The sequence below is a fragment of the Lagopus muta genome, chromosome 4 (genome assembly GCF_023343835.1).
Source record: "Lagopus muta isolate bLagMut1 chromosome 4, bLagMut1 primary, whole genome shotgun sequence".
Classification (NCBI taxonomy): Eukaryota; Metazoa; Chordata; class Aves; order Galliformes; family Phasianidae; genus Lagopus; species Lagopus muta.
Genome location: NC_064436.1, coordinates 70844643 through 70866836, shown reverse-complemented (window position 1 = coordinate 70866836; position 22194 = coordinate 70844643). Strand labels below are relative to the sequence as shown.

The following is a 22194-nucleotide window of genomic DNA, read 5'->3' as shown; positions in this document are numbered from 1 at the left end:
GCCCCAGTTCTCCCTGCTGTGCCTGCGGCCCGGAGCCGCCGGTGTCCCCGCGACCTCCCTCCCGTCCCGCTGTCCCTCCCGTCCTTCTGTCCGTCCCTCTGTCCGCCCCCTCCGTCCGCGCTCCGCGGGTGGGCGTGCGAAGGGGGCGTGGCCTATCGAATAACCCCGCCCACGAGGAGGCGTGGCTCCGGCGCGGCTCGGAGCGGGGGGCGGTGGCGGTCACGTGTTCGCGGCGCCCCCTGGCGGCGCCCCTTTGTCCGCGCGCGGGCGGGGCAGCGCGGGGGCGGGGCTCGGAACGGCCGTGTGGGCGTGGCCCGAGGGGGTGGGGAGGACGCGGATTGGCGGAGGGCGAGGGGCGGTGCGGAGAGGGCGGGGCGAGGCGAGGCGAGGCCGTCGCGGATTGGCGGAGGGGCGGGGCGGGGCGGAGCAGGGCGGCAGCTAACGGGCCCGGGCGGCGGCGCGGCGGAGCGGCGCGGGGATGGGCGGGGGGCGGCGCGGGGCGCGGCGCTGAGCGCCGGCGGGACCCCATGGACCTGGACGTGGATTACGAGCGGCCCAACGTCGAGACCATCAAGTGCGTGGTGGTGGGCGACAACGCGGTGGGCAAAACGCGCCTCATCTGCGCCCGCGCCTGCAACGCGACGCTGAGCCAATACCAGCTGCTGGCCACGCACGTGCCCACCGTGTGGGCCATCGACCAGTACCGCGTCTGCCAGGAGGTGCGCGGCCGGGGGGGGCGGCGGGGTCTCGCCGGGCCACGCTCAGTGCCCCCCGCCCCCCTCCGCGCCCCCCCTCCAGGTGCTGGAGCGCTCCCGCGATGTGGTGGACGAGGTCAGCGTGTCGCTGCGGCTCTGGGACACCTTCGGGGACCACCACAAGGACCGGCGCTTCGCCTACGGCAGGTAGGGGGCGGGGCCCCGAAGGGAACCCCCGGGAGGGGCACTGGGGACTGGGGACACCCCCGTCGGGTGACACTGCCGTGGGTGAGACCCCCCCACCCCCCCCAGGGAGCGACCCTCTGTGGGTGAGAGCCTCTCTGGGAGAGACCAGATACCAGATCAGGACAGAACCCCCCCCCCCGGGGGTTGCCCACCCCCCATCCCAGGAGAGACCTCCCCCCGGGTTAAGCCTTCCAGCTGGGGAACCACCCTCCGGGAGAGACCCCCACCCCGGGAGAGAACGCACCCCCCTGGGTGAGACCTCCTCCGTGCAGGAGACCCCCCTGCAAAGACCTGCAGACACCCCCAGGAGGGACCTCGCCTTCGGGAGGGATCCTCCCTTCCCCCTGCAGGTTCTCCCATAGAGGTGCCATCACGTGGCGGTGGGGTCCCAGGGGACTCCTGGGGGTTCTGAGGCTGTTGGGGACCCACATACCGCAGGGGGGGCATCGGGACACCGCAGAGTCCGCTGTGCCCGGCTCACACCCCCCAGTCCCTGCAGTGTGCAGTGCCCCGTAGGGTCCTGGCCCCCCCTGTAGGGTCCTGGCCCCCCCTGTAGGGTCCTGGCCCACCTCTCAGCTCCCGATGCCCCATGGCTGAGCAGGGCAAGGCCCGACCCCCCCGCGCAATGCCCAGGCTGTAAACAAGCACGGCCCTCAACCCCTGGCACGGCCCCTCTGCTATCGCTGCCCCCGTGCCAGCTTTGTGGGCACACTCCCACAACCCCTCCATGGGGCTGGGGGCACCCGATGGGGCAGGGGGCTCCTGGGGTGGGGGGGGGTCGTGGGGAATGCCATGGTGTGGGGTGCCCACAGCCACCCAGTGACCCCCGCTCACTGCTGCTGTCCTGCAGGGCTCTGGGTGCCGGCATCGCTCGCAGCTCCCGTGCTGGCGGGGGGCCCGAGGGCGGGCGGGTGGTGTCTATCTTGGGCCTGGCACCGGCCCGGCTCCAGCGCTGCTCCTGGTCACGTCCCAGGCAGAAAGCAGCCGTGGCTCTGGGGCTGCTCCCAATGCCCTGCGGGACCCCAATGTGGGGCACAGCGTGGGGCCGGGTCCCTTCTGCTGCTGACTGCGGGTATCTCCATGCTGGTGCTCAGGGGGCTGGTGCAGGGCTCTGACCTTCCTCCTCCTCCTCCTCCTCCTCCTCCTCCTCCTGGCCCAGGTCAGACGTGGTGGTGCTCTGCTTCTCGCTTGCCAACCCCAACTCCCTGCGCCACGTGAAGACCATGTGGTACCCTGAGATCAAACACTTCTGCCCGCGGACGCCCATCATCCTGGTGGGCTGCCAGCTGGACCTGCGCTACGCCGACCTGGACGCCGTCAACCGTGCCAGGCGGCCCTTGGCCAAGTGAGGCTGCGCCGGGGGGGTGGCAGGGCTGGGGCTCCCACAGTCACTGGGTCCCTACACTCAGCGGGTGCCACCCGGTCACCAGGCCCCCTATATGCTCTCTGGGTCCCCTATGCTCAGCGGCCCCCCCCCCAGTCACAGGGTCCCCTATCCTCTGGATCAGCGGGTCCCACACGTGGTGCTGAGTTCCCCTGCCGTCCCCCCAGGCCCATCCGACCCACGGACATCCTGCCCCCGGAGCGGGGCCACGAGGTGGCCAAGGAGCTGGGCGTCCCCTACTACGAGACCAGCGTGGTGGCCCAGTTCGGCATCAAGGACGTCTTTGACAACGCCATCCGCGCCGCGCTCATCTCCCGCCGCCACCTGCAGTTCTGGAAGTCCCACCTGAAGAAGATGCAGCGCCCGTTGCTGCAGGCGCCCTTCCTGCCCCCCAAACCCCCCCCGCCGGTCATCCGCATCCCCGAGCCGCCGGCCAGCCGCGCCTGGGGCCCCGCCGCGCTCTTCTGCACCCCGCTGTGCGCCGACGTCGTCTTCCAGCTGCAGGGCGGGCAGCGCGTCTTCGCGCACCGCGTCTACCTGGCCACCTCCTGCTCCAAGTTCTACGACCTCTTCACCCTGGAGGGGCCGCTGGGGACGGGCAAGGAGCCGGCCGCCCGCGCCCGCAGCCTGGACGGGGAGCGGGGGGCGCTGGGCGAGGGGCCGCAGGTCGGGCTGCGCGCCGTGCAGAGCGACGAGGCGCTGCGGGCGGCGACGGGGGATGGCGCTCGCGATCTGTCCGCGTGGGGCCGGGGCTTCGTCAGCATGCGCTGGGAGGTGGTGGCCGACCCGGTGGCCGGGAGGGAGAAGAGGATGACGGTGGTGTGCATGGACCGCTCGGTGGCGCCGGAGCCGTTCCGCGCCGTGCTGGAGTACCTCTACACCGGGCGGCTGGAGCGGACGTGCGCTGACCTGATGCAGGTGGCCACCATCGCCGAGCTGCTGGAGGTGTTCGACCTGCGCATGATGGTGGCCAACGTGCTCAACAAGGAGAGCTTCATGAACCAGGAGATCACCAAAGCCTTCCATGTGCGCCGTGCCAACCGCATCAAGGAGTGCCTGGGGAAGGGCGTCTTTGCAGGTACGGCGCGGCCACGCGGGGCGCCCCTCTGCTGTGCTCACGGCCCCCCCCCCAGCCCCCCACCCCACGGCGCCCGTGTGGCAGCGCCATTGCGGGCTGTGCATCGCGTCCCCGTGCTGCCCAGACGTGGTGTTCCGCGTGGACGACGGGGCCGTGCCGGCGCACAAACCCCTGCTGATAGCCGGCTGCGACTGGATGATGGCCATGTTCCGGGGGGCGTTCCGGGAGAGCTACGCTGCCGAGGTGAGGGGGCAGCAGGCGGCGGGACGTCTGGGAGGGGACGGTGGGAGGGGGCTGCTGCGGGGAGCAGCCGGCACGGCGCTGCGCCCACGGCATCCCTGCGCTCGGGTCCGGCCGCGCGGGGCTCCGGGTGGGGGTCCGTCCTTCCCGCAGCGCCGGTCCCCGCGCCCCTGTCCCGCAGGTCTCCCTGCCGGGCACCAACTGCGCCTGCCTGCGTGCCGTCCTCGATTTCCTCTACACCGGGGTCTTCACGCCCACACCCGACCTCGACGCCATGGAGCTGCTCATCCTCACCAACCGCCTCTGCCTGCCCCGGCTGCAGGCGCTCACAGGTGAGCCGCCCCCCTTTCCTCCCCCCCCGGCCGCCCGTTGACGTCAGCCGCCGATACAATGAGGGCCGGCTGGCGCTGGGATCGATGCGGCCCCGGGCGGCCTCGGCACGGCCCTTATGTAAGAGCCGTCGCAGCCCGGCGTCGCCCCGCGCTCACGGCCCCATCCGTGCCGCAGAGCAGTACGCCGTGGATGAGCTGCTCCGCGCCTTCATGCAGCAGGTGGAGATCGACGAGCAGGTGCTCATCTACCTGGAGATGACTCAGGTACGGGAAGGGGGGCTGAGGGGCATCGACCCCCGGCTCGGCCCGTCCTGATGGGGGTCCCCGCAGTTCCACAACGCCCGGCAGCTGGCCGCCTGGTGCCTGCACTACATCTGCACCAACTACAACAGCGTGTGCCGCCGCTTCCCCCGAGAGATGAAGTTCATGTCCCCGGGTAGGGCGCAGGCGGTGCGGGGTCCGGGGGGGGAAGGGGGCGGCCGGCCGGCTGTGCGCTGAGCTCCCGCGCCCCGCAGAGAACCAGGCGCACTTCGAGAGGCACCGCTGGCCGCCGGTGTGGTACCTGAAGGAGGAGGACCTGTACCTGCGCTCCAAGAAGGAGCGGGAGCGCGAGGAGCAGCTGCAGCGCAAGCAGCACACCCGCAGCAAGTGGTGCTTCTGGCGGCCCTCGCCCCACGTCTCCTGAGCCGGGAGCGCGGCCGTGCCGCTTCCCAGGGCCGGGGACGCGGCCGGGCTCCGAGCCGTGCCGGCCTGGGAGCTTCTCCTCCACGGGAGCCGCGGCCGCCGCCGGTCCCAGGAGCCGCCGCCTGTTTACAGCCCCGTCCCCGGCTACGGGCGCCCGCCGCGGCCGCCGCTCCGGTTCACGGCCCCCGCGGAGCGGCGTCGAGCCGGCAGGGCCCCCCGCGCTGGTGCTACCTCTGACCGAGCAGTATTGTGGGGCTGGGGTCCGCCGGGCCCGCGGCAGGGTGCTGACCCGAGCTGGGCGCTCCCAGCCGGGCTCTCTGGTGCTGAATTCCCCCCTCCCCTCCGCGCTCCGGAGGTGGGGGCCAAGCTGTGAGCGGGGCGCGAGGGAGAGGCGGCGGGCGGCCCGGCTGGCCCCGCTCATCTCCGTGCCTTGGACGCGTCCCGGCCCCCTTTGGGTCCCGGTCGCCGTGTCCCCGTGCTGCACAACGACCCTTTGTACACTTTTCTACTCCGCTCGTCCCGCCCCAGCACAACCCCCGGGCGCCCGCGCCCACCTCAAGGGCTGTTTGTACCCCCGCCTCCCCAGCACTGTGAGCGGGGCTCCTCACCGCGCCGATTTTAACCTTTAATAAAACCTTTTGTAACGGGACCGAGCGCTGCCTGCCCCTCATTGCCGCTGGGCACAGAGAGCAGCGACACGACGGCGCTCGGGCCGGGGCTGTTTATTGGGGGTGGGGGGCGGCGCACACAGGGACGGGGGGTGATGCCGTATGGGGGAGCACGGCTGGGAGGGCGGCGCAGGGCCGGAACGCGAACGGGGCTGGGGCTCAGCGCTGACGGTGAGAACGGGGCGCGTGGGGGCCATGGGGCAGAAGGGCCCCCACCGCTGCTGAGGCTCTCACCCCACGGCGGGAGCTGGAGCAGCCCGGCCCGGATCCCAACGCTGCCGGGGGCTGCAGGAAAGGCTCCCGCAGGGCCGCGCCGGACCCGGGAGCCGCAGGAAGCTCCCAGCCCGCCTGCCGAGCAGCGGTCCGAGCGGGGCCGAGCTCCTCCCGAGCCCCCCGCGCACCCCCCGCCCCGTCGGGCCCCGGGAACGGAGCCAGCAGGGAAAGCCGGGACGCGGAGCTCCGTGACACCGCCGAGCCCGGCCTGGGACACGGGGTGGGGAGGTGACGGCAGCACGGGGAGAACTGCGGCACGGAGCGCGGCCCCACTTCCAGCACGGTGCGGGGCCGCCTCCCAGCCCACGGGGTGCCAGCGGGGCCGTGGCTCCGCACAGCGACCTCGCAGCCCGGCCCCGGGGCGCACGGCCGTCCCAGCAGAGCCGCCGCTGGGAGCCGGGTTTGCCCGCAGCGCCGGCAGGGCGCGAGGCCTCGCCTTGCCCCGCTGAGCCCCGGGCCGGGGCGGGCCGCGCTGCCGCAGCCGTGGGTGCGGCCGCCTGGGGTGGGAGCGGCCGCTGCGGCCCCCCCGGCCGGCCGGGCTCGTAGCACGGGTTCAGCCCGGATCCCTTCGTGCCTGAAGGAAAGGTGCCGCGGGGAAGAGAGGAGTCCCTCCGTGCGGGGAACGGACAGGAACGCTGCTACCAGAGCCCGCGGTGCGGCTGCTGCTGCCCGGCCACGTCACCTCGGCCGCATCCTTCTCGCAGGGGGGGTCCGGGGGGGGTGGGGGGCAACTTCTGGCCCGGGGGCCCGCAGTGCTGCGGAGCCGGCACGGCTCTCGGCCCGTGTTCCCACGCGCAGACGGGCCGCACCGAGGGCAGGGATGCTTTGGGAGCGGCCGATCTCAGCTCCGGCTGCGTGCAGAATCCCACCCTGCCGGGCACGGCGCTGTGACGGAGGTGGGGGGGGGTGCCGGCAGCCCGGCTCTCCCTGCCGCAGCCCCCCAGCAGCCCGCACGGCTCGCGGCTACAGCCGGCTGTAGCAGAAGATCTCGCTGAGGTCGTAGCCGGTCACCGCAAAGGAGTTTCCCTCGGGGTCACAGAACCGGGCTCCGCAGATCTGGGTGTCGGTGACGCACTCAGCGTGGCAGTGCTCGACCTGCGCAGAACCGCAGCGAGGGGCGCAGTTCGATAAGCGCAGCCCGAGCCGCCTCACGTCCGCGCCCTGCTATGAACGCAGCGCTCCGAGCGACGGGCAGGAAGAGCTGGGCCGGCAGCCGAGGCTACAGCCGGCCGTCACAGCCCAGGAGCCGTTCCTTTCTGCGCCCCACGTCGAGACTCGGGGCCGTGCCAACAGGAGGAGGAGCCGAGCGGCTGCAGCAGCCCAGGCCGGGCCCGGCCGCCTTTCCACTGCAGCGCCCCGAGCAGCCGCGGCAGCCGCGACCCTACGGCAGCGACCCGCGGCGCCCCGCTCCCGAATCCCCGCCGCCCGCTCGCGTCTCGCGCTCACCTCAACGTCGTCGGTGTCCGGGTTCCTGCTGAGCTTCCACACGTGAACGAAGGAGTCCTCCGCACCCGACAGCAGCTGCAGGGGGGCGGCAGAGAGGCCGTGGCACGGCGGGCCGATCCCCCCCGACCGCAGGCAGCCCCCGCCCGGCGCCGTGCGCAGCGCGCCGTACCTTTCCCGTGGCCGGTGCCAGGTCCAGGGCGTAAATCCAGCGGGCGTGCGCGCCCACCTCGGCACGCAGGCCGCCCGTCGCTGCGTCGTACAGCCGGATCTGCCCGTTGCCGTAACCGGCGGCCACGATCCCGTTCCAGAGCCGCACGGAGGAGCAGGTCCAGCTGGGCGCAGGGCCGCCGTCACCTCCCCTCCCCCCGGCCGGCCGCAGACCCGCGCGCCCCCTCCCGCCCCGGCCGCTTCGGACTCACCCGAAGGCCGGGATCCTGTTGAGCAGGGAGAATTCCTCGCCGGAGCTCCACACGCACAGCGCCCCGGCGTCGTCAGCGGTCACCAGGTCCCCGGCCCCGGCCTGCGGGAGCGGCCGAGGCTCAGCGGGGCCGCGGGGCGGGCAGGGGGCGGCGAGCTGCCGACCGACAGCGGGCAGAAGCCGGAGCTGCAGCACGCGAAAGCCGCGGCCTGCAGCACAAAGTTCAACCGCCCGCAGAAACTGCTGACATCTTGTGGAAGGGGAAAGCCTGGCCGTGAGCGTGTGAGAGTTTCAGCTTCAACACGTCGGTGTTCGGCAACGCTAATTAGAATTAATTACACACGGGGGAAACTTGTGAGATCAATCAGCGCGTCTCCTCCCTCCGCTTTGGAGTCTCAGCACAAACTTCAGCTCTGGGGGTCACAGCGAGCTCCGTCCCTCCGCTCAGACTGCAGAGCAGCGCCTTGGAGACCAGGCAGAGCGGGGCGAGCGAGCAGCTCTCACAAACGAGCTCCACATCCAGGCTAATTGGGAACGAGTTCTAAGCAATTAATTGTTCAAGGGAGTCCCAAACGCAGGGCAAGTTCAACGCGCCTCATTAGAGAACGTTATCAAAGCGGCCTCGTCGGGAAAGATGCAGCCGGTAATGAGGAAGGCAATTAGTGTTGTCTGCTGAGATGTCAGCCAGGAGCCCAGGAGCCCCGTCCCGATTTCAGGCTGAGCTTTGGCACTGGGCAGAGCCATCCCACCTGACGTGACAAGGGTCACCGTGCCGCTGGTGACGGTGAGACGCCTCCTCCCCTCTGCTGAGGGCGGGCAGGGGAAGCAGCTCTGCCCCCAGGAGCCCCAGGAGCGGCGCTGCCCTCGGCTTCCCCACCTCCCCGAGCTCCGGGCAGAACGGCGGCCCTGCAGCCCTCAGGATCCCCATGCAAACAGGTGGGCCGGGGCCGTGCCCCCCTCGCCCCGCACTCAGGAGGGCCTGTGCCAGCAGCTCCCTCATGGTGGCACCTCGCCTTCTGCTGGCCGTTTATTCGCCGCCACTTTCGCTCGCTCCTGTTACAAGCCTGCTCTTTAGCTTTCAATGGCTCTTTGATGCCCTGGCACCCTGACGTGTCACAGGCCATTCTCTGGCAATCAGTCACACTCTCACAGGCGCTCTTTGTGCAAAAGGGCCTCGGCTCCTCGTCCCATCAAGACGGTCTCTGCCGCAGCACTTTGCCTCCCCACAATCTGGCCAACCAGGACCGACACTTGGACACCTACAAACCGCTGCCTGCAGGCGGCACAGGCCGGGCTCGGCCAAGGAGGGCACGGTGCCGCGTCAGGACGGCCCCAGGCAGCCACAGCGCCGACGGACGGCCGCAGCCCCCGCCCCCCACTTTGTCCCCAGCGGCCGCTGGCGGTCACGCACGTACCGGCGCCTGGCCCAGCTCGGCGGCGATGTCGGTGATGGCGTCGCGGTGCTCCTTCAGCACCTCGCTCACCGCGATGTCGGTCCCTTTTGGGGGGATGTCGAACACCAGCACCATCCCAGAGGACAGCCCTGCGGGAGCGGCGCGCCGGAGGCTTCGGCGGGGACTGCAGCGCTGCTGTGCCCCCCCAGCCCGCCCCGTGTCACTGTCACACCTCGCTCTCCCCCACGCCCTGCCCCCCCGCGAGGCTCGCTCGCACACGGCGCTTCCCTGCGGGAGCCACCAGCTGAGCGCAGCCCCTTCGGCCGTCACCACGTCACCCTGCTTCACCCCCGGCTCCGCAGCACCACCCGGTGCAGCCCTGCCCGTTCCTCCTCCCGGTGCTTCACTCACCCACGCAGATGAAACGTTCTCCTGCTGCAGAGATACCTCGGGCAAACGCGGCTTGTGCTGAAAGGGAACCAGGAGCCGGCTGGGTTGCAGCCTGCAGCAGCTCACATCATCAGCAGGAAGCTGGTGTGAGCGCCATCCCCGCCATCCCCGCTGCAGTTGCCACAGTGGGTCCCCATCCACCCCCCCCCAAGCCCAGGCTGTGCCTGCACAGTGGAGCTGGGGTGACGCAGAACCCCCTCCACACACTCCTGCTAAGCTGCTGAGCGGCCCTGGCCTGGCTCAGTCCAGCCTGGACACAGGAGCAATGCTGTGGGTGTCTCCAGCCAGCAGGAACTGGGCTGCACCACAGGAACGCTCGGTCTCACGGCCCTGGGAAGAGAGGGCAGAGGGCCCAGGGCTCCTCACTGCCCTCCTGCTGTAGGATTTACCTGGAGGGGGCTCTGCGATGTCCAGCGCGTGCCAATACACCATGATGGAGCCATCTGATTCGTACATCTGGAAAGAGAAAGAAAAGACGAATGGGACCCGGAAAGTGGCAAAGCTCCCACAGCCTTGTGCTCCACCGCTGCCCAAAAGGGAGCAGCAGTGCTCTGGTTACGCAGCCCTGAGCCCAGCTGCCACCCCAGCGACTTCACCTTCCCAGTGCTGCGAGCGTTGCTCACCCCGTGCAGGAGAACACCTCACCTGGATGCCTTTCTGACAGGTCAGCACCAGCAGGGTGCGTGCCGGCAGGACACACCAGGCAGCCTGGAAGGAAGCACAGCTCAGCAGGGGACCGGCAGCCCTCATCCCTCCCCAGGGCTGCCCGCAGCCGCGTTTCCGGCTCCCGTTGAACGGGGCGGGAGCTGGGAGCCTGGGAGCCTCTTCAGGAAGCTCCTTCCCTCCCATCTCTGCAGTCGGACTCCACGGTCCTTAGGGGCCCTTTTCAACCCGAGATGCTCCGTGTCTCCACGCCCCTGTAACTCGGACATCGCGGGCTCCCTCCCCCGTCCCAGCGGCTCCCCGCTCCGTCCCTCGGCACGGCGGCCTCTTCTCGCCCCTTCGCCCCACCGCCTCCTCGCGCTCAGCGCCGTCTGCGCCGCGTGCCGCCCGCCTCGGGCGCCGCCCGCACAGCGCGGAGTCGCCGGCAGCGCCGCGCCTGGCCGCCGGGAGGGGAACCGGAGCGGAGGCCCAGCTGGCGGCACCGCCTCCCGTCCCGCCGCCGTCGGTACCCGGCCCTCGGCCCTCCGGCTCCCCGCCCGGTTCGTCCCCGCTCCGCTCGGGCCCGGCCGAGGGGCGGCGCGGGGTCCCACCTGCGTGACGAGCGAAGCCCCGCCGCCCGCCCGGGCCTGGAGCTGCCGCTGGGCGCGGCCCGCCGCGTCGCCGGTGGCGCTGAGCACGGTGACGGCGGGGCCGTGCACGGAGCCGAGGAAGGCGAGCGGCCCGCGGGGCGGGAGGAGCACGCTCAGGTTGTTGTAGAGCGCCGAGGAGCTGCCGCGCAGCGCCATGCTCTTCTCCCGGCGGTACATCGCGGCCCGCGGCGCTCCCGCCGTTCCGTCGCCCCAGGCCGGCTCCGGCCCCGCTCCGATCCCGGTCCCGCTCTCAGGCCCGCTCGCTCCACGGCTCGGCCGCTGCCCGCCGTAACCATGGAGACGGCGGCGCCGAGCGATGACGTAAGGGGGCGGAGGCGCGTCGCGGTGACGTCATTACAGAGCGCCGAGATTCGGGAGCGACGTTGCCGTGGAGACCGAGACGCCGCCCTGCGGGGAGAGGTGAGCGGGGCGGGCGGCGGGGCGGCGGGGCGGGGGGCCCCGAAAGGGTCCGGGATGCCGAGGGGAGCTGGGGACGCCGGCGGCCGCGCAGAGCCGGGCCGGAAGGCCGCGCAGCCCGGAGCTGCCGCCTCCAGCCCCGCCGTGTCCCCGTGCAGGCCATGGCCTCCCGCGAGCGCACGGCCGCCGCCCGGCAGCGCGGGGACAAAACGCGGACCCCCAGCGCCGCTCCTCCGGACGCGGCCCCCGGGCGGCTGTGCGAGGCGCAGTGGCTGTCCGTGCTGGCGGCCGAGGAGCGGGACGACGTCGTAGGGGACGCGGTGGCCGAGCTGCTGGGAGCCGTCGTGGAGCGCTGCTTCCAGGCCGAGCTGGACCGGCAGGTGGGCGGCGCGCAGCCCCGGGTGTCCGCGTTGGGTCCGGGCGCGCTTCGAGCGCGTGTCACGGCGCCGACGTGCGGCCCTGCGCGGGCAGTGCGTGCCGTTCGCCGTGAGCCAGGCGAGGGCCGAGCTGCTGCGGGAGGCCGCGTGGCGCTTCCCGGTGCGGGACGAAGGCGACGCGGAGCTGGAGGCGGCCGGTGCGTGGCAGGAGGACGAGGAGCCCCCGCCGGGTGCCACCGACGCCTGGGCTGAGGGTGCCGTGCCCACCCTGCGAGTGTGTCCGGCCGCAGGGCACGCAGAGGTGATTCCCCCCCTACCTTTCCCTTCCCCAGCGCTGTGGGTTTCTGTTCTCGCACGTGTGGCCAGGATGGGGGCCACGTAACTCACCCCTTAGCAGCCCTGCTTTGCCCTTTCCCAGGGACGCTGGGCGCTGTGCTCTGTGCCCCGGCCCCACTGCTGTCCCTGTGCTCCGCCCAGGTCTCCAGCACCGACACGGACGCCGTCCCATCCGAGGCTGAGGGGGGCGGCGTGCCACTGCCCTCCCCGACACCGTTGGTGCAGGATGAGGTGCTCGACGCTCCCCAGCCCTCCGAGGGATCTGGCAGCCCCCCCGTGCCAGCCCTGCTGCCGGCCCCGCTCAGCCGCAGCACGGCCCGGCCCCGGCGCCTGCCTGGCATCAAACACCCAGGGCCACGGGTGTGGGCGGAGATCAGCGATGCGGCGGAAGCTGAAGAGCAGGGAGTGCCACAGCCCCCCTCCTGCAGCGACCTGATGGCGATGTGGGCACGGAAATCTCCGCGCAGTGAGGGGTGGGCGTGCGATAGGCGCAGCACCGCTCTGCTGCACCCCTCCACGCTCCGGATCCGGCCCCACGTGGAGGTGTTGGAGCCGGGCGCAGACATCGAGCGGCAGTCGCGTCCCCTCCGGCACCGGCGGCAGCCCCGCGGCTCCTCTGGGCAGGATGTGGGGCCGGGTGCCTCGCGGTCGCCCCGAGGGCTGGCGGCTGTGGAGGCGCCGCGGCTCTTACCGCCCATCGCGGGGGCCGGGCAGCCCGGCAGCTCCCGATCTCCGGTGCTGGACTCCTTACTGGGCACCGTCCGGCTGGCTCCCGGTGTCACCATCAGGCACGGAGGCAGCGAGGGGCGCGGGCTGCGCCTCCCTGTGAGCAGAGCGGATGCGGAGGAGGAGACGGGAGAAGCCAAGAGGGACCTGAGGCCCCTCCGCCCCACTTTGCCCTTCCCTGCCATCGCGGTCAGCCAGGTCACCGGCAATGGCACACCTTGAATACAGCAGAGTCCAACATCTCCTGGCTGTGAGCCTGAGTGCGGCGTGGGGTGAGAGCTCCCATCTGCTCCATCCGGGATGGCAGCCCCGTCCCATCCTCGTCCCAGGGTGTCGCGGTGCCTCGGCTCCTTGCTGTGATGCCGGCTGCCAAGCCCTGCTTTCTGCAGCTCCCATAGGATTAAGGTGAAGGGATGCTTGGGGTCTGCACCCAAACATCAGCCCCAGTGGAAGCTCAGAACAGATGTGCTGCAGGGGTTGGCCCTCCCACAGCCACATCCACCCCCACTCTGTGGTTCTCAGGGCAACCTGGGGGAGCCTCACAGCACTCAGCAACTGCAAGGGAAAAAGAGAAGGGAGAGATGGAGAGGCAGGGAGAGCAGCAGCCCCCGACCCAGCGCCAGGCCTGCTGAGGGCTGTTTGGTGCACAGAGCCCCCCAGACTGTGCACCCCTGTTTATCAGCCCCCTTCCTGCACTTCTGGACCCCTCTGTAACCTCAGTGCCAGGTGTGGCTGAGCGGCCCGGGCTGTCCTGTGTGACAAGGTGCGCTCAGCCCGCTCCCGCCTGCTCTCCCACCCCGCTGCCCATCTCTGCCCTGCGTCCCGGGGCCAAATTGCTGCCGCCCATCCCTGCTCTGTGCTCCAGCAGCTGCCGTGCGCTGCTGCCGGGGAATCGGGAGGGAGCTGCATGGTGCACAGCTGCGGGGCCGGGCCAATGCTGGACTCTGCCCCCCGGCCGCTCCTGGGCGCTCAGCTGCCCCCCGGCCGCAGCCATGGAGCTGCCGAGCTTCTGCAGCCACCCGCTGTGGTCCGTGCTGGCCTTGCTGCTGGGGATGCTGCTCTGGGCCACGAGGAGACGCGCCTGGGACCCACGCAGGTGTCCCACCGACCTGACCGGCAAGACGGTCATCGTCACCGGAGCCAACAGCGGTGAGAGGGGCCTTGGTGGCACCATGGGGCCGCGGGGCCGTGAGGGGCTGCGGGTGCCGCGCCGTGGGATGAGGGTGACACGTGGGGCAGCGTGGGGACGTGGGGCGGCTCGTGGGTCCCTGCCTTCCCACTGCCAGCTCTGGTGGCACCGAGGGCTGCAGGAGAGGTGGCTGCCCGTCCCTGGGCTGTGCTCCGCCACCCCACGCTCTGCCACCCCACGCTCTGCCCCACGCTCACCACCCACCGGCGACGCCGTGCCCCGCTGTGCCACCACCCGGAGCTGCTGCTTCTTGCCGTGCACCAGGTAACCCAGCAGCAGCCCCACGGCTGGACTCTGCCCTGCCGGATCGATGGCTGACAGCCGAAGCCACCGCCTGTTCCTGCACCGCCTCGGCCCTGAGCTTTGTGCTGGGCGCTGGGCTCTGTGCTCCCACAGCGTCCCTTGGTGCAGCACAGGGCTGAGTGTTGGGCAACCCCTGCCATGTGCCCGTTGTGCTCGGCACAGGGTGGCTGCACGTGTCCTGGGCCCATCGCATCGCTGTCGGTTCCTGCCACGTGGCAGCAGCTGCAATGAGCTGCCGGCCCGGCCCTTCCCACAGCCCACAGCAGCTCCATCCCCATCCTGTCCTGCAGAATCACAGAACGGCCCAGGTTGGAAGGGACCTCAGGGATCACGAAGCTCCAACCCCCTGTGCACTGCAGGGCCACCAACCTCCCCATTGCACAGCAGCCCAGGCTGCCCAGGGCCCCATCCAACCTCCAACACCTCCAGGGATGGACGGGGCATCACAGCCTCTCTGCAGCTGTTCAGCCCCTCCCCGCTCTCACAGCACACAACTTCCCCTGACACCCAACATAAACCTTCCTTCCCTCAACCCCTCACCACCCGTTTCTGCCCCACGCTGACACCCCCAGCTCCCGAGCCGTGGCACCCCCGGTTTGGTGCTGAGCTCCCGGCAGTGCCAGCACGGGGACCCCGCTGCCACCCCACCCTGCCCTTCTCCACCCGGGGGGCACGGATCCCACCAGCCGCAGGCGGTCCCCCGCTCTGTGCGTTACAGGGATCGGGAAGTGCGTGGCCATGGACCTGGCCCGCAGGAACGCCCGCACCATCCTGGCGTGCCGGAGCCGGGAGCGCGGCCAGGCGGCGGTGGAGGAGATCCGGGCGGCCACCGGCAACCCCAACGTGGTGCTGCGCCTGCTGGATAGCGGCTCGCTGGCCTCGGTGCGCGCCTTCGCCGCGGAGGTGCTGCGGGAGGAGAAGCGCCTGGACGTGCTGGTCAACAACGCCGGCCTCACCGGTAACGCCCCGCGCCCGCCGCCGCCCCGCCTCGCTAAAACCGCGGCCCCACGGCACCGCGCGCCTCTTGCAGGGCTGCCTTTCGCCCTCACGCCCGAGGGCTTGGAGCGGACCTTCGCCACCAACTACCTGGGCCCGTTCCTGCTCACCAACCTGCTGCTGGGTGAGCCGAGGGCTGCGCGCTGGGGGCGGCCGGGCCGAGGGGGGGGGTGCCGGGTGAGGACCTCATGCCCCGCTCCGCGCAGACCTGATGAAGGCGTCGGCGCCCGCCCGCGTCGTCACCGTCTCGTCCTTCCGGCACAGCGCGGGCACCGCGGACGCGCGATTCCTCACCGGGCGGGCGAGGCCCGGCGGCTTCGATCCCGTCTACAACAGCACCAAACTGATGAACATCCTCTTCACCGCCGAGCTGGCGCAGCGCCTGCAGGGCACGGGTGGGTGATGGGCCGCGTTGTGCTGTGCCGAGCCGCGCTGCACCGTGTCCTCCTGTGCCCTGCCCTGCTGCACCATGCCGTGCCGTGCCGTGCCGTGCCGTGCCATGCTATGCCGTGCTGTGCCCAGGTTGCATTTGGCTGCAGGCTCTCAGGCCCAGCAGCACCTCAGGGCTGCCCACCCATCCCAACTGCACGGCGGTGCCGCGGCGCAGGGCCTGCATGGGGGGCTGCAGGGGCTCAGCAATGCCCCGGGACCCCACGGACACGGGATCAGGGATGGCTGTCATCACCGGTGGGGTCGGGGCCCTTCCTGCTGCCCCGGCTTTCCGGGGCCGCCCCACGGGCCCCTGCTTGGCACGGGGGGATCTGCCTGCTGTGGGCGGGACGGTGACGGTGCCGCCGGGCAGGGGTGACCGCCAACAGCCTGAACCCCGGCGTGGTCAGCACCGGCATCATGCGCAACTTCAGCTGGGTGGTGCGCGGCCTCTTCTTCCTCATCAGACCCTTCATTAAGGTGAGCGGGGCCACCCCTGGCGACGGGGCTCCGGGTGGGCAGGGGGCGGCGGGGCCCCCGCTCAGCTCTTTTCGCCCCGGCAGTCGGCAGAGCAGGGGGCCGTCAGCACCATTTACTGCGCCGTCTCGGAGGAAGTGTCGGGCATCTCAGGGAAGTATTTCGGCAGCGACTGCAGCCTCACGCTGCCCTCCGCAGCCGCCCGGGACGCCGGGCTGGCCCGCAAGCTTTGGGAGGAGTCGGAGCGGCTGACGGGGCTGAGCCCATAGGCTGGGCGGCCCCGAGACCCCCGCCCGCTAGGAGCCGCGATGGGGCAGAGACGGAGCGAGCGGCCGCGGCGTAAGCGCTTTATTAAAGGCCTCGGTGTGAGCGCTACTCCCAGGTGATGTCCAGGTCCAGCCGCTGCTTCCGCACGGCCTGCAGGAAGCCGTCGTAGTCGCGGCGGTGCACATCGCGGCAGCGGGACACGTCCAGGCGGCGCAGGCGGCCGTCGGAGGCCAGCAGCAGCCGCACAGTGCGCCCGGACACGCGGCTCTCGACCAGCGAGAGCTCCTGCAGCTCCTGCAGCGGCGGCCCCGGCGCCGTCAGCACCGTCTCGAACACGGAGTCCAGCGGCAGCGCGATGCCGAGCAGGCGCAGGCTCTGCAGGCGCGGGCAGCGGCACAGCAGCGACGCCAAGGTGGCGCGCAGCAGCAGCCCGTGGGGCTCCGGGACGGGCCCGGGCAGCGCCAGGGAGAAGCGGCGCAGGCGGGGCAGATCGCGGGGCAGCAGCTCCGTGTCCCACCGCGGCGGCTCCTCGGGCGGCTCGGCGTCGGGGCGGCCGCGCGGCGGGGGCCGCAGCTCCGCGCTGAAGTCCCGCAGGTTGGGGCAGCAGCCGAGCAGCGCGCACAGGGCGAGCTCGTCCTCCAAGAGGAAGCCGTGCAGCGCGAGGCTCTGCAGCCGCGAGCCCAGGCCGCGCACCAGCGGCAGCGCCTCGCACAGCGCCCGGCCCCGCGGCCCCGCACACGACAGCCCCAGCCGGGCCAGGCGGCTCCAGCTCAGCAGCGCGTCCCAGGCGTCCGTCTCGCCGTCCCCGAGGCACGCGGTCACCTCCTCGGCGTCGGGGCAGACGGCGCGGGCGGCCGCCAGCTCGGGCTCCGTCAGCTCCTCCAGGTGCCGCAGGGGCAGCGCGAACGGAGGGCCGCCGCGTCGCCGCGCCAGCTCCCGCAGCGAGGGGAAGCCGTCGGCGTCGCCGGTGTCGTCGAGCCGCCCCGCGTGCAGGAGGGCGAGCGCGGCCGGTGCGTCGCCGTGCGCCAGCACCTCCAGGAGCGGCAGCGCCAGCAGCACGAAGGCCAGCGCCGGCACCGCGCCGTCCCCCGCCGGCTCCAAGCCACGCGCCAGGAGGACGCGGAGCGTCGGGCAGCCCGGGGTCCGTTCCAGCGGGTCGTAGGCCAGGTGCCGCAGGGCGCGCGGCGTCACCTTCTTGCAGCGGGACACGTCCAGCTCCCGCAGGCGGCGGCAGGAGGAGCCCACGGCCGCCAGCACCTGCACGTTGGCCTGCGTCTCCGCCAGCCCCAGGCGGCTCAGCAGGGGCAGCTCCTCCACCAGGTCCACCAGCACGTCGGTCGACAGCCGGCTGCAGCCGTGCAGGTCCAGCGCGCTCAGGCTCTGCACCCGTAGACGAAGCTGCATCAGCAGGGCCTGCGGCATCACCGGCGCTCCCCGAGCCCCACGGCAGCTCGGGACCCTGCAGCGCCCGGCCCACGCCCCTGGTACAGCAGACGGCCTTGTGCCCAAGCGGTGCTGGGAGGGGAAAACCAGTGCAGACCAGTGCCCCTCGTCCCCTCCTTGATGTCCCACAGCAGCTGCCAGACCCTGCCCCATGCAACACCAACCGGCTCCACTCGCAGCCCCACAGCAGGCACCCCCTGCCCATGCAGCCCAGCCCCACAGCAGGCACCCCCTGCCCACACCCAGCCCCGCTCACCTTGCAGCGCACGGTGATGAGCTGCCCGATGGCGTTGCTGACCAGGCCGTGGCAGTGCTGCAGGCTGAGCTCCTGCAGGTGAGGCAGCAGCAGCAGATGCAGCGCAGCACGCGACAGGCGGCGGCTCTCGCCCAGCAGCCGGATCAGGTCCTGCACCAAACTGCCGGCTGCGGGCAATGCGGGTCAGCAAGCAGCACTGCCTGCCTGCCTGCCTTCCTCCTCGCGCACCCCGCAGCTCACCCAGGTCGTTGAAGGGGCCCATGACGAAGCGGAAGCTGTACTCATCCAGGTAGTTCTCGCTGTAGTCCTTCACCCACACGCTCTGCATGTGCTGCACCAAGCTCTGCAGGCAGAGGCTGCCCAGCGTCGGCACCGCCTTCCTCCGGGGCATCGACTGCTGCGGGGAAACGAACGGCTGAGCAGCAGGGCCGGGCGGCGGGGTGTGTTCAGGTGAGTCTGTGAAGCCGTTTAGGAGCACTGCCGCCCGGCCGTGTGCTGCCAGCGCGCTCGGCGACATCGCCGGCACGGAGCCGCGGTGCCGCTCCCGTAGCAGCTCCGCACGGCAGCTGCGCTCGAAGCGTCCGGGCGGGCTGAGACGCCGGCAGGACCGTCAGCACGGCTCCCCCGCGCCGATCCCAGCCGCCGGGCGGCCCCTCGCTGTCACGGCCGGCCCGGACGGGGATGGCTGGCAGCCGGGCGCGGCGACCTCAGAGCTCCTTCCTGGCCCCGACGACCCCGCGGTTCTCCCAGCGGCTCCGGGAACGGGGAACCGCGCCCCTCACGGAGCCGTTCTCCGCCGGACCAACGCACCAGAGAACCCAGCTCCGCCCGCCCGGTGCTGGGGGTCGGGGCTGGGCCCCGGTGAGGCCACTTACCGGCTGTGCCCGGCCCGGCCCGGCTCGCTTCCTCCTCCCGCCCGGTCCCACCCATGGGGCAGCGCCCCGCCGCCCGTCTCGCCCCGCCCCGCTCCCCCCACGCCCGGCCGGCGTCACTCGGCTCACTGCGCATGCGCGCAGCACTCGGGGTCCTTCCACCTCCCCCCCCCGGGCTGCCCACAGCCGTGCCGCACCGCGTGGCCGTACTGCGGGCCGTGCCGGCCGTCAGGCGCGGCTCTGGGCGGCCCGAGGAGTCCTCGCGAGGGGCTTCGCGGCCGGGCGGCGGCTCCGGGCCTCCGGATCGGCGCCGGGCGCGGCGTTGAGGTACCGGCGGCGGGGGGCGGGCGGGGAGCGGCGGCGCGGTTGGGCTCCGGGCCGCGAGGCGATCCGTGCCGCTCTGCCGGCCGAGCTGAGGGCTGCGGTTCGCCGCGCCGCGCGGGCCGTGCTGTGCCGAGCGCTTCTGGAACCGCGCTGAGGGAACGGGCTGGGCCGGGCGGAACCGGCGGGATCGGGAGCCAAAGCTGTGAGCGACCGGCGGATGGGAGCGGGGGGGGCGGCCTCTGACCGGGAAACAGTGATGGGGGGACATGGAGGGCCGGGATGGGACCCGGTTGCGGCTGGGGTGGGGTTGGGGTCAGGTGGGTGTCAGGGCGGCTCCCGGCCCGCTCAGGCGCTGCCGTTCGGTGCCCGGGGAGCCGCGCGGCCCCCGGCCCTGGAGCTGTCGATGTGCGAGCGGTTGGTGGTCGGGCCGAATGATCCTAGAGGTCTTTTCCAACCGTAACGGTTCTGGCGCTCAGCGCTGGGATGCGTGGAGGAATGGAGGCGCTCCCAGGCACGGGCACAAAGCTGGGAGCGGTGACTGACGGCCCAGAGGGCCGCGCTGCTATCCGGCACCGCTGGGCGGGCTGAGGGCTGGCACAGGGGAACCTGATGGGTTCAACGTGGCAGCGCAGGGCTGGGCATGGGGGGGTGAGGGGGGAACAGCTGCAGTGCACAGGTTGGGCTGGGCTGCTGGAGAGCAGCTCTGCGGAGAAGAAGCCGAGGGTTTTGATGGCCAAAGGCTGACCGTGAGCTGGCAGTGCAGCAGCCCCGGTGGCCCAGGAGGCGCCCGGTTCCCTGGGCTGCAGGCACAGAGCGCGGCCAGCAGGGCAGGGAGCCGCTCGGCCCCTCTGCTCCGCCGCGGGGACAAAACACGCGGAGCACTGCGGCCAGTGCGGGGCTCCCGGTTGAGGGCAGGCGGGAGCTGCCGGGGCCTGGAGCAGCTCCTGACGCTGAGAGCGGGCTGAGAGCCCCGGGCCGTGCGTGTGGAGGAGAGGAGGCTGAGCGATGCGAGCGGCGCTGAGGGGATGCGCGGAGGGCTGGGGCCGGGCTGTGGAGGGCGGCGGGCACGGGCTGCAAGCCGGGGAGCTGGAAGCGCTGTGCTGAGGGGGCACGGAGCACGGGGGCTGCGGGGTCTCATTTCTGCAGGTACCCGAAGCCACCTAAAGGGACGCTTTGTGTGGGGAATGGACCGGGGGAGCTGCAGAGGTCCCTGGCAGCCCCTCCAGCTGTGAGTCACCACTTGTCTGCATTCAGCTCTGATCAGCACCTGGTGCAGCTCTCTGCCCTCAGCCGCCGCCTCCAGCAGGGGGGCTGCCCTTATCGTGAGGTGCAGTGCCGTGTTCTCCTGTATTGATGATGCTGCCAAGGTCTTTCCATGTGACCTTGGGCAGATCTCTTTTCCCCTCTCCTCCTTCAGCTCTCTGACGTGAGGTGGTGGCTGTGACCTACTTCACAGGGAGGATCCCTGCCAAATGAACACGAGGCGCTCAGAAGTTCCTTTGGAACTACTGGGAGCAGCTGTCAGCAATTCAGTGTTTGTTATTTCTGTTCCTGCTATTCTAAGCAGAAAGGAGGCTCCGGGAGCTGCCGGCCTGGAAGCTGAGCTTCCCTTGGCGAGCAGTGCTGTCCCAACGCGGCACAGAACAGAAGCAGTGAGCAGTGGTGGCCGTTGCAGAGCTTGCAGAGCAGGCACGGCTCACATCAGCCGTTCTCAGGGGCTGAATGGGGGAGGCGGGCAGGTGCTGCAGGGATGGGGGGCGTGAGGGTGAGCGGAGAGCACTGACCTGTCCTTGCTGGGCCGTGGCGTCCTGCGCTCCGTGGTGCTGTGCTGCATGGCTGCGGTCCCCTGTGGTTTGCTTTGGGCTGCAGGAAAGGCTCCCCCGAGTGCTGGGAGGCGCAGAGCTGTGCTGCTGTGCCTGCTGTGCCCCGGCTTTGTTGCGGCGCTGCTGGGCTGTGCTGGAGTTGTGCTGCAGCCGAGCACGGCGCAGGCTCACAGAGCCGCCTGCAGGGTCCTAAAGCCTGGAGCTGCGCTGGGGGCTGAGCTGCTCACGGCTCTGCTGGGTTGAGGTGACGTGGGCTCCAGAAACTTCTCCTTGCTGCCTTTCTGTATGGGATGCCGTTACCAGTGAGAGCATTAATGAAGGTGTTTGATGGTCTGGCTGTACGGGACACAGGAGCGTGGCTGTTCTTCTGTCTGCAGTGCTGGGGTCGGAGCTGCAGAGCATCTGTGGGTCTGGTGGCATCCTGGGGCAGAGCTGTGCCTGTCCTGTGGGGAGCTGCTGTGGGGTGCTGAGCTCAGGGAGGAGCGCAGCTCCAGACAGAGTGCAGGCATTTGGGACAGCGGGAGCCCAGGCTGGCTCAGCAGTGAGCGTGCATGGCTGAGAGCTCAATTCAGAGTCCTGCACTCAGCAGCTTTGTCTGGGGTTTTGTACAGGGACACCATAAAGGCAGAGCCCTGAAGTGCTGCCCTTAGGATCCCTGTTCTGAGCAGAAGGGTGCAGGAAGAGGAAACCCCCTGTAGAGCCGTAGAACAGCCTGGGTTGCAGAGGAGCACAGCGCTCATCCGGCTCCAACCCCTGCTGTGTGCAGGTCAACCAGCAGCCTGGGCTGCCCACAGCCACATCCAGCCTTGAATCCTGTTGCATCCCCAGCCTCCTTGGGCAGCCTGTTCCAGTGCCCCACCACCCTGTGTGTGAAAAACCTCCTGATATCCAACCTAAACTCTGCTGGCTCACTTTAAAACCATTCCCCTCATCCTACCTATCAGAAAGCTTTGCCAGAGCAGCTCTGTGAGGACAGAACGGTGTTAGGATGGGTTCAGCTCTGTGTGGGTGACAGCAGGGGTTCTGGTGGCTGCGAGCTGCTCCAGGTCGTGTCTGAGCTGCTGCTTCTTGTCCCAGCTTGCGGCCTGCGGTGGGTTTGTGCTCTGTGCTCCTCAGCCTGGTGCTGCTGCACCCCTAAGGCAGGGCAGGGCCCAGCGCTGCTGCCACGACCCAGAGCTCTGTGAGGAGCTCCTGTGACATCTCTCCCTCTTTTGCAGGTGAACGAGGATTGCTGGCAGCCCGGAGGCCGCAGTGCGAAGCATGCGCTGTGCTGCCCTGTGCTGCCCTGTGCTGACACGCTCCTGAGCCGCAGCGCAGCGCACATCCAGCCGCCTCTCAGCACAGGTAGGCGCTCCTGGA

General features: G+C 71.0%; 5 protein-coding genes and 1 long non-coding RNA gene across 12 annotated transcripts; 3 read left to right on the top strand and 3 right to left on the bottom strand.

The window, feature by feature from the left end:
- Nucleotides 1-460: 460 nt before the first annotated feature.
- LOC125691835 (rho-related BTB domain-containing protein 2-like) lies at nt 461-4773 on the top strand. 3 transcript variants are annotated; one of them, XM_048941725.1, is made up of 9 exons: nt 461-719; nt 799-902; nt 2101-2286; nt 2493-3403; nt 3528-3646; nt 3825-3975; nt 4151-4239; nt 4306-4411; nt 4491-4773. In XM_048941725.1, exons 1-9 carry the CDS (start codon nt 528-530, stop codon nt 4658-4660), a joined length of 2028 nt encoding a protein of 675 aa, XP_048797682.1. In that variant the 5' UTR covers nt 461-527; the 3' UTR covers nt 4661-4773. The 3 variants fall into 3 exon arrangements, 2 of the variants coding, with proteins under 2 accessions (XP_048797682.1, XP_048797683.1); XM_048941726.1 differs by having other exon boundaries at nt 466-574; XR_007376276.1 differs by lacking the exon at nt 4491-4773 and having other exon boundaries at nt 474-719; nt 4156-4239.
- A 1314-nt stretch (nt 4774-6087) lies between these two features.
- Nucleotides 6088-10906, bottom strand: WDR54 (WD repeat domain 54). Its single transcript, XM_048941763.1, has 9 exons — nt 10562-10906; nt 9954-10016; nt 9698-9764; nt 9270-9326; nt 8880-9007; nt 7466-7566; nt 7216-7378; nt 7047-7121; nt 6088-6695 (listed from the first exon to the last, which is right to left on the bottom strand). The coding sequence occupies exons 1-9, from the start codon at nt 10775-10777 to the stop codon at nt 6564-6566; spliced, it is 1002 nt and encodes a 333-aa protein (XP_048797720.1). The 5' UTR covers nt 10778-10906; the 3' UTR covers nt 6088-6563.
- Nucleotides 10895-12680, top strand: C4H2orf81 (chromosome 4 C2orf81 homolog). Its single transcript, XM_048941754.1, has 4 exons — nt 10895-11020; nt 11176-11397; nt 11489-11695; nt 11872-12680. Exons 1-4 carry the CDS (start codon nt 10895-10897, stop codon nt 12676-12678), a joined length of 1362 nt encoding a protein of 453 aa, XP_048797711.1. The 3' UTR covers nt 12679-12680.
- LOC125691856 (uncharacterized) lies at nt 12452-13957 on the bottom strand. Its single transcript, XR_007376284.1, has 3 exons — nt 13843-13957; nt 12674-13011; nt 12452-12553 (listed from the first exon to the last, which is right to left on the bottom strand). It is a non-coding gene; the product is annotated as an uncharacterized LOC125691856 (long non-coding RNA).
- LOC125691842 (retinol dehydrogenase 12-like) lies at nt 13330-16228 on the top strand. Of its 2 annotated transcripts, XM_048941739.1 has the most exons (7): nt 13434-13909; nt 14111-14256; nt 14667-14906; nt 14979-15068; nt 15151-15339; nt 15747-15853; nt 15937-16228. In XM_048941739.1, the coding sequence occupies exons 1-7, from the start codon at nt 13449-13451 to the stop codon at nt 16117-16119; spliced, it is 1416 nt and encodes a 471-aa protein (XP_048797696.1). In that variant the 5' UTR covers nt 13434-13448; the 3' UTR covers nt 16120-16228. The 2 variants fall into 2 exon arrangements, with proteins under 2 accessions (XP_048797697.1, XP_048797696.1); XM_048941740.1 differs by lacking the exon at nt 14111-14256 and having other exon boundaries at nt 13330-13605.
- Nucleotides 16184-22042, bottom strand: LOC125691840 (uncharacterized). Of its 4 annotated transcripts, none has more exons than XM_048941734.1 (4): nt 20797-22042; nt 18057-18213; nt 17817-17983; nt 16184-17497 (listed from the first exon to the last, which is right to left on the bottom strand). In XM_048941734.1, the coding sequence occupies exons 2-4, from the start codon at nt 18205-18207 to the stop codon at nt 16223-16225; spliced, it is 1593 nt and encodes a 530-aa protein (XP_048797691.1). In that variant the 5' UTR covers nt 18208-18213; nt 20797-22042; the 3' UTR covers nt 16184-16222. The 4 variants fall into 4 exon arrangements, with proteins under 4 accessions (XP_048797691.1, XP_048797692.1, XP_048797694.1 ...); XM_048941735.1 differs by having other exon boundaries at nt 18057-18210; XM_048941737.1 differs by lacking the exon at nt 20797-22042 and adding an exon at nt 18692-18730 and having other exon boundaries at nt 18057-18210.
- Nucleotides 22043-22194: the final 152 nt, after the last annotated feature.

Excerpts from the sequence above, each read along its gene's own strand:
- LOC125691835 (XM_048941725.1), top strand. The coding sequence starts at position 528 with ATGGACCTGGACGTGGATTACGAGCGGCCCAACGTCGAGACCATCAAG. Across the intron at positions 903-2,100 it reads CGGCGCTTCGCCTACGGCAG|GTCAGACGTGGTGGTGCTCT; the intron begins GTAGGGGGCGGG and ends CTCCTGGCCCAG. Across the intron at positions 4,240-4,305 it reads TCTACCTGGAGATGACTCAG|TTCCACAACGCCCGGCAGCT; the intron begins GTACGGGAAGGG and ends GGGTCCCCGCAG.
- WDR54 (XM_048941763.1), bottom strand. The coding sequence starts at position 10,777 with ATGTACCGCCGGGAGAAGAGCATGGCGCTGCGCGGCAGCTCCTCGGCG. Across the intron at positions 9,765-9,953 it reads CCTGTCAGAAAGGCATCCAG|ATGTACGAATCAGATGGCTC; the intron begins GTGAGGTGTTCT and ends TTCTCTTTCCAG. Across the intron at positions 9,008-9,269 it reads AGAACGTTTCATCTGCGTGG|GGCTGTCCTCTGGGATGGTG; the intron begins GTGAGTGAAGCA and ends CCGCTCCCGCAG.
- C4H2orf81 (XM_048941754.1), top strand. The coding sequence starts at position 10,895 with ATGGAGACGGCGGCGCCGAGCGATGACGTAAGGGGGCGGAGGCGCGTC. Across the intron at positions 11,398-11,488 it reads AGGCCGAGCTGGACCGGCAG|TGCGTGCCGTTCGCCGTGAG; the intron begins GTGGGCGGCGCG and ends CTGCGCGGGCAG. Across the intron at positions 11,696-11,871 it reads CGGCCGCAGGGCACGCAGAG|GTCTCCAGCACCGACACGGA; the intron begins GTGATTCCCCCC and ends TGCTCCGCCCAG.
- LOC125691842 (XM_048941739.1), top strand. The coding sequence starts at position 13,449 with ATGGAGCTGCCGAGCTTCTGCAGCCACCCGCTGTGGTCCGTGCTGGCC. Across the intron at positions 14,257-14,666 it reads AGAATCACAGAACGGCCCAG|GGATCGGGAAGTGCGTGGCC; the intron begins GTTGGAAGGGAC and ends TGTGCGTTACAG. Across the intron at positions 15,069-15,150 it reads GCTCACCAACCTGCTGCTGG|ACCTGATGAAGGCGTCGGCG; the intron begins GTGAGCCGAGGG and ends CGCTCCGCGCAG.
- LOC125691840 (XM_048941733.1), bottom strand. The coding sequence starts at position 18,333 with ATGTCGCCGAGCGCGCTGGCAGCACACGGCCGGGCGGCAGTGCTCCTA. Across the intron at positions 17,984-18,056 it reads GGGCCCCTTCAACGACCTGG|CCGGCAGTTTGGTGCAGGAC; the intron begins GTGAGCTGCGGG and ends CATTGCCCGCAG. Across the intron at positions 17,498-17,816 it reads TCATCACCGTGCGCTGCAAG|AGCCTGAGCGCGCTGGACCT; the intron begins GTGAGCGGGGCT and ends CTACGGGTGCAG.